We start from the raw sequence: 15,933 nt of genomic DNA, 5'->3' as shown, positions 1-15,933 counted from the left end.
ATACTACCACAGAGGATATATTTTGAGGAATGATTTTATAAAAAAGAAAAAATATATTTCAAACTTTAACAATATATATATATATATATATATATATATATATATATATATATATTAATAAACAGCTAAAACATCCTCAGTGCTAGTGCTTTTAGTGTTTCTGTTTACACCAGATGCCATATAATATTTGCATAAGCATAATTCAATTATTTCCAGTGTCTGAATGTGTACTGGCACTTCAGACCACATCTCACAGTTTCAAGCCAGTTTGGTGACCTGTAAAGCTAGATCAGATCCATTAGGTCCTGGTGGTGCTTGTGCCGTTATGTTGCTCTTGCATAAGCACGTCTCAGCTGACGGTAATAACATTATCCCAAGGTAGACTGCATTTTGCAAAAGCAAGAAACTGTAGTTGTTAAATTGCGTTTATGTGTTTTATGATTAAAAATGCAGGGATAATCTTCATTAATTTTTTAAATTAAGCAAGTTGTTATTTCCTGGTTCTGTTATGTCAGATACACAGTGATTATGTGGCCGTGGCTTAACATATCACAGGGATATTTGGAAAAATGGTCCAAAGAACATGGTTTGTCTGCTTTTATTCTCTATCAGGTCATCATGTACAAGCAACAGTGGTGCATCAGATTCCCCGTTTGAACACCAGAAGATAAAGGATTCGCAAGGGAAATACATTTGCAAGAAACACAATACATTTTATTTTCTGAAAACTGTGTGGCATTTGCTCTAAAACTAATTTATAACCCTTGTGGTTTAGTGATAATTACATACTCTACAGATACGTAAAATCCAGAGGAAAAGGGATTCAAAGCATAGACTATTTACCAACATTTGAGTCCAGTTCTTTCCAGAAATGATAAACGAGTTTTATTAGTTTGTACTGGATAATGTGTAAATGAACATCATAGTCTGAATAACCACCAGGATTTACCACTCTACAGGATTAAAAAATAATAATAAAATAATGTCTAATAAGTACTGTTTAAATCTTACTATAGAGCATCCTAAAGTCACATTGGTCCTTTCTACATTTATAGAATCCTAGAGAGTATAATATTTTGGTAATTGGACTCAATGGGAACTTTAGTTCAGTGACCCGAGCCTGGATCTCAAACTCAAACACACTCTTATTTCTTACAGACCGACTCTGGAGAAAGACAATGACAATGGATAGCTTTGGACACATTCAGTGTGACTTTGTTTACATTATTTACCCCTTTGTTTTGCCCATAAACATAAGAAACCATAAAAAATGGTCCTCCGCTTTGATATAATGGGCATGTAATGACTGTTGTAAACCAGAGGAATTACTAGGCATATTTAATGAGTCTTTAATGGTACGCAGACCAATATTTATTCAACGTTTTTTTTTTCTCTCTGTTGTGTGGTCCAAATAATAAAGCTGGTGTAAAACAAAATGAATTAGTTACACCGGGAAGTTTAAAATATTAATATCTCATTCTCAGTAAATGTTTTGTAATACAACAAGCGATATTATAGCCTATATCTAAATACAGTAAAACGGTCCTGTAAATAAACTGTCCTGTTGAAGACTAAAGATTTTAGTTTTATTACTCATAGTAAGTTGTCCATTTATTCTACATCATCATTTGTGCAAATTAATCACGTGCTGGGACTAATACATCGTGACGTACTTTGCAGGTCCGTTTACGAAGAGGGTGTGTAACTCTGAGCGTTCATAATGTTGTCAGTCAGGCTGAGAAAGCAGAGCAGCAGACGAAGCGGCGCGAACTGAAGGCACGAGAGCATGAGGAGCAGCAGTCAGTGTGAACGCGGAGCAGCTCAGAGTCCGAGTCCGAGCGCGATGAGACCAGCACACAACTCAGCCCTGATGCTCGCTGTCCTCTTCATCTCCGTCATACCCATCACCACAAGTAAGTCTCTCCTTTCACCTGAGTAATTAGAAGAACTTATCAGAAGTTTGGTGGCCTATACTTTGTCTCTAATGAGAAAGCTGATTATTTATTTAAATCAAATTATTCATTACATTTAGCCTAATGTTGGTTCTAAAGAGCAATTGGATCATGAAAATTACATAATATAAATTAAATCATATAAATTCATTAATACAAATACAAATATTTTAAAATGTGTCTGTGTGTGTGTATGTGTGTGTAGCATTATATTTTTCTGGAAACCTTGATAATGAAACAGTAACAATCAAAAATAAACTTCTGAAGATCATCTCAAACAGTAATTTTTAAAACCAATCATTCATTACATTTATACAATACAATCAATACCTCAATACAGAAATACATTTATTTCATGCTAAGTGTACTGCAAAATTATTTAACATCTTATGTATTAATAAAAATACCCTGCAGTTGTAATTTTGCTACTAAACAGTATAGCCTACTTAAAGTTGACTAAATTGGAAGAACTAATTTTGTGCTTAATGAACTTTAACTGTACGGAAGTAGTTTGAAGTACAGATCACAAGTGAACTTTAGGTGCACTTTAAATATCTAGCATTAAAAGACTGAGATTATTCAAAGATCATACAATCCTCATCAATAGTGACATTTTAGGTTAATTATTAAGAATTATTAAGAAATGTGCATTGTGCACAAGCAGTTCTCCAAACAAAGTTTAATTATAATTTTGTATCAGTAAGTCTCAATCAAAATGTCAGTAAATATGTTAATAGATTCGCACTACACTTAGTATGACATTTTTTAAAATATATTACTTTTTTAGGGTATACATAAAAGTGAACTTTTATAAATGTACAAATCTGCACAGTTAATCACATGGGATTAACTTACCGATGAGGATAAAATGTTTTATATATGTATAAAGATCAAGCAGAAATTATTTATTGTGACAAATTTAATGGATGTTATACATACATTTTGCAACAGGTATTTATCTTGTCCTAATATAGACTTTTATTAAATTCATCATGATTGAAAATAATTGTGATCTTTATTGAAGGCTTAGAACTCTTGTCTGTGCTGCATTAGTGTGTCAGTAGATTGTGTGTCATTATGATGCATGTGATCAATTCTGTTAAAGTGTCTTGATAGGCTGAGACTAATTAGCACAATAAAAACTGCTGGATGCTTCCTAGTAAACCTGCAAAATGAGATTTTGATACATTTATGACTCATTTTGTGAATAATCATTACACCATAAGGATAAAACTGATCATCGTCTTGATCATATGCAGTACAGGAATCAAGAATTCACTCTATACACCAAGAGCAATATCAGCTAATTAGATTCAGTCATGTAACTGATAATTATGATGTCACTGAGAGAATTATTGTGAGAATATTACTGTACAGCGGAGACAGCAGTGATGTCTCAAAAATTTAATAATTCTTATGATTTAATCATTCTTATGATAAAAAAATCCAGAAAATGCCAGGGGAGATGCTAACAGATTAGTAGCCTTGAAAAATATGTGACTTATGTATTCATACACAGATAAAATAATACCATCAGGACTGATTGTTAAATGTCATAAGAGACCCATAGGGTCATGAAGATGCAAGTTTATAACTTTTTTTTTTAAATGTCTTTACTATTGTTTTTGTGTTTGTTTTTGACTAGTTACAGCTGAATGATCTCACTTTTTCCAGGTCTTAAACAGGTCCCATAATTCATTCACAGAAAACACCTTTTGACAGTAATGGTTCAAAAACGAAAGCCAGATTGAGAGACCTATACAACAGATCAATAAACAAACTCAGTTAAATTGAAGCTTATTCCATTGAGGGAAGAGGTCAAAATCACCAAAACAACAAAATCGATAAGCAGAGGTAATTAATTTCAGAGCTGTACAACTAAACCTCACAAAGATTACAGATTGATTTCACTGGCCAAATAATTATGACCAATGGAGACTTTGGAATCATTATAAGTGGATAAAAACTACGCTGTGTAGAATTCAGTGTGTCAATAACATGATTTTTTTCCATGCAAAATTCATACAAATGTTTCATGTTATTAATCTTCACTGTACCTGTAACACTAAATATTATTATTGGAATATATGTAATAATGATTTCTGCATGGATTGCAGGTGCTCCTGTGCTCTTGAATCCATCTTCAATAGAGCATGAGCAGTTACTAACCCAGGTGTGTATGATTTACTGTCAATAGACGTACTTATGAGCTCTTTCATTTTGACCTTATAGATTAACTCGCCAAATAAATCTCTTATACTGCCTTCAGTTATATACAAATTTCCTGAGAGACAAAATTGTATTATAAATGGCTTATCCCATATTTGTTCAGTTTCAATACCTGTTAACTTTACTCTCTAAAGTGATGATTACATCTGTGCTTTGTTTACATGTGCTAACTGTGTGTACGTGAGAAATTACATGGCTGAACCCGGGGATATGAAAGTGTAGTTTAATGCATGTTTATGGCCGTGGGCTGAAATGAACAACGCAATACATAAATGACGTGATCCATTTTGAATTTGCTCTTTGTATTTGCTCTTTGAATCTTCATTTATGCAAAATTACAGCTGCATTTATCTTTTGTTGTAGATAACTGATCTGTGCTCGTTCTACCTCTCCGCAGACCCATCTTTCAGAGTGAGTAATGCAGCGTTGTTGCCATTTGCAATACAGCTACTGTGTATTATTGAGGAACCAAACCGAGAGTGGATTATGGTATAAATGTAAATGAGAAATATAGAGAAACTTTGTGCTAACTGAGGGCTAACAGCTCTGTGAATCCCAGTGAACCAAGTGAATTGTGCTTTTTTATAAGAATTAATCTCAATAATGAAACACTGTCAACAATTTCAGTAAGGCAAACTCATTGTGTTCTGGACATATTGAACCTTTTTGTCAACTTTTTCTTTTGATTAAATTTGTATTTCTTCATGGAACTGACTGGTTATAGGCCTCAAGTGTTTTTGAGAGACCAAGTCAAGTCACCTTTATTTATATAGTGCTTTACACATAGGGATTGTTTCAAAGCAGATTTACAGAATCAGTGATTCTAACTGCACCAAATCCAAATGGAAAGCAGCTGTAGCAAGAAATTATTGACATTAATTCAGTTCCTATCAGTTCATTTGTTGATTCAATTCAGTTCAATACTCAAAAATAAAGTTCAGTTCAGCAATAGGTATCTCAAATGAAGGCAGTATTGTTTTAAGCTCAAGTCAATTCCATGTTGATTCATTTCAGTTCAATAACAGTGTTGAAGTTGCAAAAATCATTAATAATAAACTAATTTGAAGCTATAAAGCAGCTCTCCAGAAATCTGATCCATAAAACAAAAGTAAGTTAAAATTAAAGAAAACAAGGTGGCAAAAAGATTGAATGCAAAAAAAAAAAAAAAAAAAAAAAAAAAAAAAAAATATATATATATATATATATATATATATATATATATATATATATATATATATATATATTAGCATAATGACAGCTTTACAGGCATTAAAAAAATGCTGATATTTTTTGACCAGGAACAGTGACTTATTTTAAGCGCAGTAAAAGGCTTATACTTTTCACTTACATTTCTTTTAACCTTTGCCAGACATCTGATGTCCTGGAGGACTTGTGTTTCCTAATGCTGGGATCACTGCAAAAATCAGAGGTGAATATTATTCATGCCCACACGCAGTCAGCACACACAGAAGATTTCACAAATATTCTACACATCATCGCCAACCTTTGCATATTTGTTTTTATTCAATAGTTAGTAGTAAGTTAATAGTTAGTTTGTAAATATCAAATATGTGTCTAGTTATTAATATAGTAATGCATAGATTAATGAAAAGACAATTAATTATTTTGTACATGCAGGAGATCACAGCTCGAGAGACCAGCAAAAGGGTGAGTGTATGACATTTGAAGTCTTAATTTGAGGTCGTCTCACACACGTTCAATGCAATGACAATTCAATGACAACATAACCTCAGCATTATTTTATCTTTGCCTATTCATGTATGTTTGATTGTAATTGTATGTTTATTTTACATGGGTAATGTCTTTTTTATGGATATTGGGGTTTTTATGGATATTTTATGTTTTTATCTGTATTGATTTTTTGGTGTTTGTGTAACTTCTGTGTTTGGGTTTTGTATTTGTGTGTCTATACATGTATGTGTAGTTTTTATTTCATTATACTAAACCGAATGGTGCAGGATTGTCAGATGGGACGGTAGGTTTCCTCACGGGTTGTTTAAGTGTATGCTGTTACTGTTGCTATGCTGCACTGTCTTCAACAACACACCCAACTGCATATCGTAATTAGGGATATAATACTCATTAATTAAAGCTCAAGTTAATTAAATAAATTGTATTTGAGGCCACTGCACATTTCCCTTTTGGGCCAAGGTAATGGAAAAATCTAAATGCAATATAGCCACATTCTTAGGAAACTGGATATAAAGGATAATGTAAGTAACTACAAAATAAATCAATAAAATAAAAAACTTGACAGAGTGATCTGAACTAGTCACACAGCTACTAAAAAAATATTTAATAAATAAATAAAAAATAAACACTTGGATATTAAAAAAACATTTAGCTTGAAATTATTTTATCATTTTACCTGTATATTATCTTAATATTTCCACTAAATATAAAAAAATGCATCTTTATTATTATTTTCAGATAATTATCAGATTATCACCCTACTACAGTATTTAAAACGATCTACTCTTTAGTTCCCATTGCATGCATGTAACATCTGAAGTCCTCCTTGACAGCCTTCACACTTATGACAGAAACAGAAAATAATTTCAATGATTTTACAAATTACTTTTTTTCTCTCCAAAAAATAACCGAAATGTTATAATTTGCACTAGATATTCCATTGAAATATTAGATTTTTATTATTATTTTTTTGTGTGTGTGTGAATTAATATCAGAATTTTGGCAGCAACGCAAACCAGAATAAAACCTAAAATTACTCTGTAATTTTTATTTTTAATTCCAAAATTATTTTACATGTCATTTTGTGTTGATGCTGTCAGAGGAAGTGTTCAGTGTTTTTTCCTCCAAACTGTCCATTCCTTGCATGTTAACCACATTTTTTCTTTAAACGTGTCATACAGACATTTATTGATTCATTTTACATTTGAAAATATTTATATGCCAGTTTTCAGATACATTTCAAATATGCAGCCAAATGTACTGCATATTTGTAACAAATTGCTATATGTTGCTATTAAACACTCCCTCACATACTGTATGTTGTGATGTGATCTGGCATGGCCTGCATGTGATTGCGTTTTTACTGAACATCAATGCACCGCGTGTGCAGAATGAACACTGAGTCGCACTGAGGACAGACACGTGTGTATTAAATGAATCCTCTCTGCGACCCCTGGCCAGTCGCCAGGAACAAATGTTCATGGTTTTCATATCTCTCCATGTCTGTCTTCATGATCTCTCTCTATATATGTGTATGTGTCAGTCTACTGTGTTGCACCCTCTTCTGGAGCTCATACCCCAGCTTGCCAGAAGAAGAAGCAGGAGAATGAAATTAAATGTATGTATCCTGCATGCTTACCTTCATTCAGACTAGCGCTGTGAGTAGACACCCTGAGAACCACTAAAATAACAGCTAAAGCAATATTTAGTTTTGGGTAAGTGTCTAAATTCTGGATGTCCAGGGTTGGCATTCAGAAGTCAAGTTTAGCACATTTAGCTGTACTAAACATAATACAGTATATGGTCACCTTATTATGTAATTGAATAGTGCATACATTTTATTGAAGAGTTTTCCCATGGTCTTGGAAATAAATAGAGAGATAAATAAAGTATCCATTGTTGATAAAGAGTCCATTGATGTTAAATATTAAAGCACTTGTATGTACTGTAGCTTTGTGTATTTCTGGAGCTAAAGTGCCTTTGGAGGCAGCATTCCAAGGCAGGAAGCCATCAAGGCACGTTCAAATCCAAATTCTGCTTTACTTCCTGTCTCCGGAGGAACCTTCTTCTGATGGAATTTTGAAGGCAGCATTAGATGTATCCTTCGCTGCCTTTGATATCCCACAATCCTGTGCGTTCCATTCTGTGATGGTTGAGAAAAAAAAGATGGCGTTTGGTGGTCAGTTTGTGTGTAAATATATATTTCTGACTAACTTTTGAGTTTGTTGCTGCCGTAAAGCAATCCGTCCTTCTGTCAGACTCAAGTAGTGTGCAAGAACCTTTACTCATAGAACAGATTTTCGGGGAGAGTGTGGTTAAAAAAAAAAAAAAAAAAAAAAAAGCTATTCACCATCATAGAAACCAGTGTAACCTACCACCAGTATTACTTTAAAACTGATAGCCTATTTAAAGGTTAAAAAAGTACATACAGTTGCTGTGGTAATTGCATGAATAGCTGATAAAAACATCTTAAATGTAGACGGATGTTCATGGAGAGAGACTGAGTGTCTGTTTTTCTCAGTCCTCTGTAATGCTTGGTGAAATGCCATATGCTGTTTGATAATATCTCATCATGACTTGGCTCTAGGGCTTCTTTTCTGACCATCAGTAATTGTTGGATCTAATTAAGTGTTAAGTGTTAATTATTAAAGTACTAAGTGTTAATTATTATTAAAACAGACAGTGCGTGTATCTGTGTTTATACACCACTACCGGACACTACCGGACACATATCGCTCTTTCTCTGGTTGATGCTGGAAATAAGGTTGTCTTATTCACTAATTAATTATTCATTTTTGAACTGCACATGTTACCATTCAAAACTTTAAGGTTGATAAGATTTGTGTGTGTGTGTGTGTGTGTTTGAAATAAGTTTCTTATTCCCACCAAGGCTTCATTTATTTAACTAAAAACAAATTTAAACAGCAATATTGTGAAATAGTATTACAATTTGAAATGCCTGTTTTCTATTTGAATATATTTAAAAATTGTATTTATTCCTATGGTGATATTTTCATTTAGCAGTGTATATCACAGAGAGTATACTACATTTAGTATAAATGTAATATGTATTCATTCCCATAGAAAGAAGACTATTTTTAATATGTACCTTAAATTTTTTTTTGTTGTATTTAAAAGTATTTCTGTATTATGTAAGCTGCTTGTGCACATACATGTTTTCATGAGGCTGACGTGCATATATGAGTTTGAGTCCATCTAATTGTATGTGCAGGATGTGAAATGGCTCAACCTTAGATTAACTGCTCCTGTCCATTTGAAGTAATTGTACGCTAAAAGTGTTATTGTGCTATAAGGGTAAAAGACAAAACTGAACAAGAGTAAATGACTGCCTCACTCTCGCACAGGAAATGGTCTTGATGGATTTTGTTTGGGTAGATAAAGCTTTTTAACCCCTGACAACACTGCCGTCATCAAACCTTTGATTCATCTGAAAACCTCTGATGACTGAGTTAGTCAAAGTTGTGTACACAAAGTTTGGTAGCAACGTCAGAAAGTGTGGTTTGATATTTGAAGCACATCTATATCAATTCCTTCTGTGCACAGGATGAGCTTCAGAGGCCCGGACGGATCCAGAGCAGAGGATACTTCCTTTATCGGGTAGGTCATAATATGAATGCCTTCTTTTTATTGTTCAACACAACATGGAAACTGTATGATCTTCTTTACAATAGAAAAGCATTGAGGGGGATAGTTTTCCATAATATTCAGATTAGTTAAAAATTAAAAATACTAATATGTATTTTTCAAAAGTGTTATTTATGACTCTTAGTTCCTTTCGATTTTACATGATACTTACATACTAAATTGTTTTGTTCATTTTTATTTGAGTGTGTTTTAGTCATTTTGTTATGCATTTATGTTTTTTAAAATGTATTTCTTGTCCCTTAGTTTTTTAAATACTTTACATATTTCAGTTAGATGGCAAAGCAACATTTTTAGTTTTAATTTAAGTTTTGTTTTTTTAATTATGAAAATGATTCATAGTTTTATTTTTAGTTGACATACCTATACAGTATTTCACATTTTAAATAGGCTATACCATTTTATCTTATTAATTGAAAAAAATAAAAAAATAAAATTTATTTATGTTTGTTCTTTTCTGCAGCCACGAAATGGAAGAAGATCTGATGAGTATGTGTAAAACAATAAAGAACTGAAAAGACAGGTATTTATTTTATTTGATGTATTATTACAACTGAGAAAAATAAGTTTAAGCCATACTTTTTTCAGTTGTGTTTCTTACATGTGCAGTTTAATCTCACAGGACAAAAATACAGAATAATGTCTTTTAAAAAAAAAGCATGTTTTATGAATATTTTCAGCATCTCCAAACCCCGTCCTGCAGGTGTCCTGATCCAGAGCCAGTCAACCTTGAAACGTCACGTTGCTTGCTCCAGAAAACCTCCCTCTATTGAATTATGATGTTGAATGTACAGACAGAATCCAAATAAAGTATTTTATCTGTTCAGATGTTCCTGTTTGTGTAACTGTGCCGTGTCTTTTGAATTAAAAGCATTATAAAATATTTCTTCATTGTGCCAGTGTGATTTTGACCAAACTCACTGTATGGGTTTCTCTGTATATTGGAATGTTACCAAAGAACAAAGAAATAAAACCTTTCCCCCCTTCTCCATTTATTTATTGAAAGCACTAGTGTGACTCTGGTTCATTCTCTCTTTCTCTAGATCAATGTGTGTTTCTGTTATCTCGCTATCTACAACGATTAGTCAAAAAGCATTAATCAGCCTTCACTTCCGATCACTGCCATTTTAATTGGATTTGTACATCTAAACAGCATGTTCATGAACTGCATCCTTTCTGATAAACATCTGTTTATTGATTTAGTAGAATCTTGCTGATGGTGTATTGTTGTCATAAACACATATAATGTATTTATTAAGTTGTTGTCATGCTGTGAGGATGAACTTGGGCCTGAAATAACAAAGTAGTTTACATCATGGATCGTGACTGCATTTTCTTTAAGAAACGGGACACAGACTAAGAGTGGGAACATGAGAAAGATCACTGGTTCTAGACAGACAGTCCTAGAGGGTACGACTCAAAACACATTAGTCCTGTAGTGGGTGTTTTGTAGGGGGCTGGGTGTGAAACAGGAAGCTTCGGGGCTGTGAAAAGACGTCGAACGCAATCAGTCTGAGGGTATGAGAGGAGTACACAAATGAAACATACACTAGACCTGTTCAGGCTCAGCTTGTTATCATCTAATTTGGGTTACAATCACAAACATTGCTGGTTAGTTGTAAATTGAAGTGACCCAGGACCCTTGAACTCTGATTACTTTCCTCCTCTGACACTTAATACATTTTTATAATAGAAGCATAATAATACCAAAAGAATTATCTTCTCTTTCATCCTTTCATCATATTTGCAGTTTTAACTCATGCTCAACCTAGATGATCATCATTTTTAAGTTAATTGTACACTGAAAAAAAATATTTATTGAATTAAAAAAAAAATTTAAGGTAAGTGGTTGCAATTAGTGCAGTCACACGATTAATTTCATCCAAAATAAAAGTTTGTTTACATAATATATGTGTGTGTACTGTGTATATGTAAAATGTATAAATAAATACAAACACATTCATGTATATATTTAAGAAAAATATGTTGTTTATATATCAAATATATTTATATATAATATAAATTATAAAATTATATACATGTAAATATTTTCAAAATATATACTGAATGTGTGTGTTTCTGTAGATAATACATTTTTTAAATCTTAAAAATAAACAAGCTAATCCATGCTAGATGAGAGAAAGAGAGAAAGAGAGAGGGAGAAAAAAATAATAATGCAATGGTAACAAAAGCCCTTGCGTTCCATAAAAAGAAACTAAATGCAGTTAATTACAATTTAGGCAGCCTAGTAACACAATATTGTAATGCATTACTTTTAAAAGTAACTTTGTCCAACACTGCTGCATTTAATATAAATTTTAACAATAATGCATTTTTATTTAATTGCAATTAACATGCAATTCACAATCAGTTCACACTTAAGAATATTCTTTTAAAGAACATTAAGTATTATTTTTAAAAGTATTATAAAATGTACTTCTTTTTCCACAAAAGAATAACAAAAATTCATAAAAAAGGAAAGAGAATTTCTAAGTTTAAGTTTTGTATATCATTTACCCCAAAAGAGTGTGTATTTATACATTTGCACTAGTCTAAATGATCACTTCTAAAGAGAGAATATGCCTTGTATATATCGTAGAAATTGAGTTAACAGATTAATTTATTATGGCAACACCACCACCGTGTGGTTATTTTCCCACTGCTTTATAGTTGCGCGTGAACATTAAAGCTTTGCTCCACTAGGTGTCACGCGATCTCCACTCAGTATAATAACATCGCCTGGCAAACAAAGTCGAATCGTTTTTATGATAAAATATGATTATAATTTCCTACATATTGTCCGTAATGAAAAATAGCAGTGGGCTAAACTCAAGTTATCATTACTAGCATACTTTAAATACCTATTAAATACTGTTGTCTCACACACTGACATTTTAAAAGGCTAAACAATTTGCAAAATACATAAAAAATTAATTTTATTAAAAGAATTGCTAAATTAATTTTACTATAAACAACAGAACTGTATCATGGTGAGTTAGATTTGAACATGAACTGATGTCTGCGCGTGCTTTCTACCTCACTGATTTGTATGTCACTGAAACATTTACATGTTTTCACTTCGGAAAATTAGTACAATGGACTAAACGCAAATTATGTAAAGGTTTTTAAATAACCTTCTATAAACAACGTAAAATGGTCTTGGGCCTCGTTTAAAACACGCAATAATTTTTCATCCACAATTGCTCTTAAAATAATGCCACAAAATATTTTTACCTTCCGAACGTCTTTGCTGTGCGCCACAGCACGTCACGCACACGCATCATCTTCCTATTGGACAAGACAACTGTCAATCAACACGTCACGCGCTAAAATTTTCGCGCGCACTGTAGTGGTTTCAAGATAGGTTGACGTGCGTATTTGACCTAATTGGCGCTCGGCCAAAAGAAAGAGCGACACATGTGGGCCAAAGATTAGGAACATTTGTATAACATAAAATTCACACCGAAACACAATTAAAAGATAGCAGGGTATTGTCTGTTAAAGTTACTGAAACTTTAAAACCGTCACGGAAGCGGTGAAATTGAAGAACTTCAAACAGAAACGCTAAAATCACTGATTGCACTTCACAAAAGGCCAAAACTCAGCAATAGCCTATAAAGACTATAAATGATTTCAGACTGATGAATGTGGGGGATTTTAGGTAACACATTTCATGCATTTATTCATGCCCCCAATTTTCTTTTTATTTAAAATATTTGCTTGTTTCTTCTTATGTGTTCAAACTCACGTATTCACTTTAAGAGTCGGATTATTTGGTTAAAAAACAACAACACACATTTAAAAACGTGAAAAAACTGGGTTTTCCCAAGTTGTGCCTATGTTTGTATATAGTAAACGGTAAATTTTAAATTAAATACTTCATTAAAAAAATAACAAAAAAAGTTATACAGTTTTATCCTTTCTTACCTGGTATAAATAAGTCGTTTATGCCACCTCTATATGATTCCCTAATAACATTTGTTTTGTTTTTATGAATTTTCAGTTACCTGTGTATTTTCCCAGTTGTGTCTGTTTTTTATTTATTATTTTATGTTGTATTTATTGTACGCTTGAATGTTTTACTCTTCTTAATTTCTATAAAGATTATTTTTTCTATTTGTAATCCCCTTGAAACAGAATAACTTTTCTGGTCCTTTCAATATATTGTTTTCTATTCAAAAACAAACAAAATCAACTCTCAAGGATGCTCGCATGCAAAGTAGCAGCCAGGTCTTGCTGCGTGTTGCCAGATTGTGTGGGATTCTGCTCTAGCCTCACTGCGCATGCGCATGGGAAGCCTGGGGTAGGCCCTGCTGTTTTTCTAACTCGAGTTCAATCCTACACTGCCGTCTCAACCAAAACAAGGCGCAAGAAAATCCCCCTCCTAGACGGCAAATAACCGAGGTAAGAAAGCAAGCGGACTTGCAAGATTGCATTATTTTAAGAAAAGAGCAGCGGAACTCCAGTGTCGCGTTTGATACAAGCGTCTATGCGGTGAAAATACGGTGGAGTGTTTTAAATGCTTGCCTGGGAAGAATCCGAAGGCCCGGTGACCTACATTTGTTCTACTAGTGTGAGGCAAGGGGAGTGAATGATGTTGCGCTGCCAAATGTTCACAACCGATTTAAAGCCCGGACATCTCTCGTGCATCGCATGATTTATTCCAAGCAGAAGCTATATCTTTGTGGCTGTGCATTTAAAACTTTGTTGCTGTGTTTATCGGCTATGCACGTATAACCCGGTTTATATTGAATTACGCGCGTTTGTCAGTCTGTAAACTCGCGCTTCTTCAGGTCGTATTTTAATCTGTGTTTCAGTGAGCATATCGATCAAATAAATCGGTTTGAGCGGATGCACGAATATCTGCCCGTGATCGCGAATCGGCTCGTTTATTTTACTATGCAGTCTGAACGTTTCAGCGGGATTGCGATTCCGAGGATGGGAATTAAATCCAATTTGACCTGACCATTTTATCGCAGCTCTGACAGAGCAACCTGTAGCGAGCTCGGCTGAATATGTACTGTACATCCCGTCCTTTTTCTAAGCACAGCGCGGAGTAAGCAGCCGCACACAGAATTAGTTAACAACATCTTGGAGATTTGGCCATTAATAGCAGCTTTGCGCATCGTCCGGCTCTATTAAATTATCATGCGACCGGGGAGTGAAGCGACAAAAAAAGAAGATAAAACCGGTAATTAATTCCTTTTGTTTAAACGGGTCGTACTGCATCTTTTTGCGTGTATGTTTCTGTTAATTCTCTAATTTAACGAGAATAAAACGGTAATTGACTGGCAGCAAGTAAGAGGTGTTTCGGTTTCTCTCTGAAGGTGAATTAGGGTTATTTGTCGTTGAAGCTGTATTTCTTATGGACTGTGCTGGAACTGAATGGACGCGTTTAATTTTATATTTGGTCTATCTCATGTGTCTGTAAGCTAATATGATTGTTGGTAATATTGTTGAAGCATAAAAGCGCCTTGCTATTGTTGTTGTGTCTGATAACGGCGCGTCTAAATGCCTAATGTTGTCTTGGTAGGCAGTTCACTAGGTTTTTGTCTATGTCACCTATTTTCACACACAGCTGCCACTGATTAATAATTTTAAAATTGAACCGAACCCTTAGTTGTAATTTCAACCATACAAGCTGAACGCGACGTCACAAAAGCCTTAAGCCTTAGCTCTTAAATATTGTTATGCACAAAAATTTATTTATGCCATTGAAATTAAAATAAAGGTTGCTGTATTGATATATCAATAAACGTCGATTATTTGCAGATTATTTGGCTGATTCCAAATCAGAACTAAAACATGAACATTAGTATAATTCTAAATATATATAGCCTACATGATTGTATTAATTTAGGTGCTGCTTTTTCTATATACAAGTATTGTTTTTAATATTTAATATTCTCATTATTGAGAAATTCGATTTTTATTTTCTGAACAGTTAAGCTAATATATTTAAATTATTATTTTTTTTATTTTGAAGCTCATTGGATTCATCCATTGCTCAGCATTCAAAGGCAAAATATGATTTACACTGGTAACATTTTAATTTCCAGTTCTTCTGATACTTTCTAATGTAGAGTTAATAACACTTTAGAATAAGGTACACATATTCACTATCAAATAAGACTTTTCCCTCAATAAACTCCTAATTTGCGGCTCATTAATAATTAGTAAGGTAGTTGGTAAATTTAGGTTTTGGGTAGGATTAAGGGATCTAAATTATGGTCATGCAGAATAAGGCATTAATATATGATTTATACATAATAAACAGCTAATATGCTAGTAATATGCATGCTAATAAGCAACTAGTTAATGGTGGGAAAGGGGAAAGTGTTACCTAACTTTTTCTTTTCTTATAAATCAAAAGTGC

At 33.2% G+C, this 15,933-nt stretch overlaps 2 protein-coding genes across 9 annotated transcripts in view; both read left to right on the top strand.

Moving 5' to 3' along the window:
- Positions 1–1,713: 1,713 nt before the first annotated feature.
- LOC127984277 (neuromedin-U-like) lies at positions 1,714–10,440 on the top strand. 4 transcript variants are annotated; one of them, XM_052586855.1, is made up of 10 exons: positions 1,714–1,913; positions 4,070–4,125; positions 4,545–4,592; positions 5,551–5,610; positions 5,820–5,849; positions 6,127–6,177; positions 7,438–7,512; positions 9,459–9,512; positions 10,021–10,080; positions 10,261–10,440. In XM_052586855.1, the coding sequence occupies exons 1-9, from the start codon at positions 1,787–1,789 to the stop codon at positions 10,054–10,056; spliced, it is 537 nt and encodes a 178-aa protein (XP_052442815.1). In that variant the 5' UTR covers positions 1,714–1,786; the 3' UTR covers positions 10,057–10,080; positions 10,261–10,440. The 4 variants fall into 4 exon arrangements, with proteins under 4 accessions (XP_052442815.1, XP_052442814.1, XP_052442816.1 ...); XM_052586854.1 differs by having other exon boundaries at positions 10,238–10,440; XM_052586856.1 differs by lacking the exon at positions 6,127–6,177 and having other exon boundaries at positions 10,238–10,440.
- Positions 10,441–13,796: 3,356 nt separating this feature from the next.
- Positions 13,797–15,933, top strand: part of LOC127983949 (circadian locomoter output cycles protein kaput-like) — a 51,053-nt gene continuing 48,916 nt past the window's right edge. For 4 of the 5 annotated variants that reach the window (XM_052586370.1, XM_052586368.1, XM_052586369.1 and 1 more), the window contains exon 1: positions 13,797–13,961. The gene's annotated coding sequence lies outside the window, so the exon portion shown is untranslated. Of the gene's footprint in view, positions 13,962–14,259; positions 14,749–15,933 lie in introns of those variants that run through there. The other variant, XM_052586367.1, reaches the window with a different exon arrangement.

The sequence above is a fragment of the Carassius gibelio genome, chromosome B20, assembly GCF_023724105.1.
Source record: "Carassius gibelio isolate Cgi1373 ecotype wild population from Czech Republic chromosome B20, carGib1.2-hapl.c, whole genome shotgun sequence".
NCBI classification, from domain to species: Eukaryota; Metazoa; Chordata; class Actinopteri; order Cypriniformes; family Cyprinidae; genus Carassius; species Carassius gibelio.
The sequence above is the reverse complement of the archived record's forward strand: the minus strand, read 5'-3'. Positions and strand labels throughout refer to the sequence as shown.

Bases quoted from the DNA above. Each gene is read 5' to 3' on its own strand.
- LOC127984277 (XM_052586855.1), top strand. From the start codon at position 1,787: ATGAGGAGCAGCAGTCAGTGTGAACGCGGAGCAGCTCAGAGTCCGAGT. The intron at 4,593-5,550 runs GTGAGTAATGCA...AACCTTTGCCAG, and splicing joins CCGCAGACCCATCTTTCAGA to ACATCTGATGTCCTGGAGGA. The intron at 9,513-10,020 runs GTAGGTCATAAT...TCTTTTCTGCAG, and splicing joins GAGGATACTTCCTTTATCGG to CCACGAAATGGAAGAAGATC.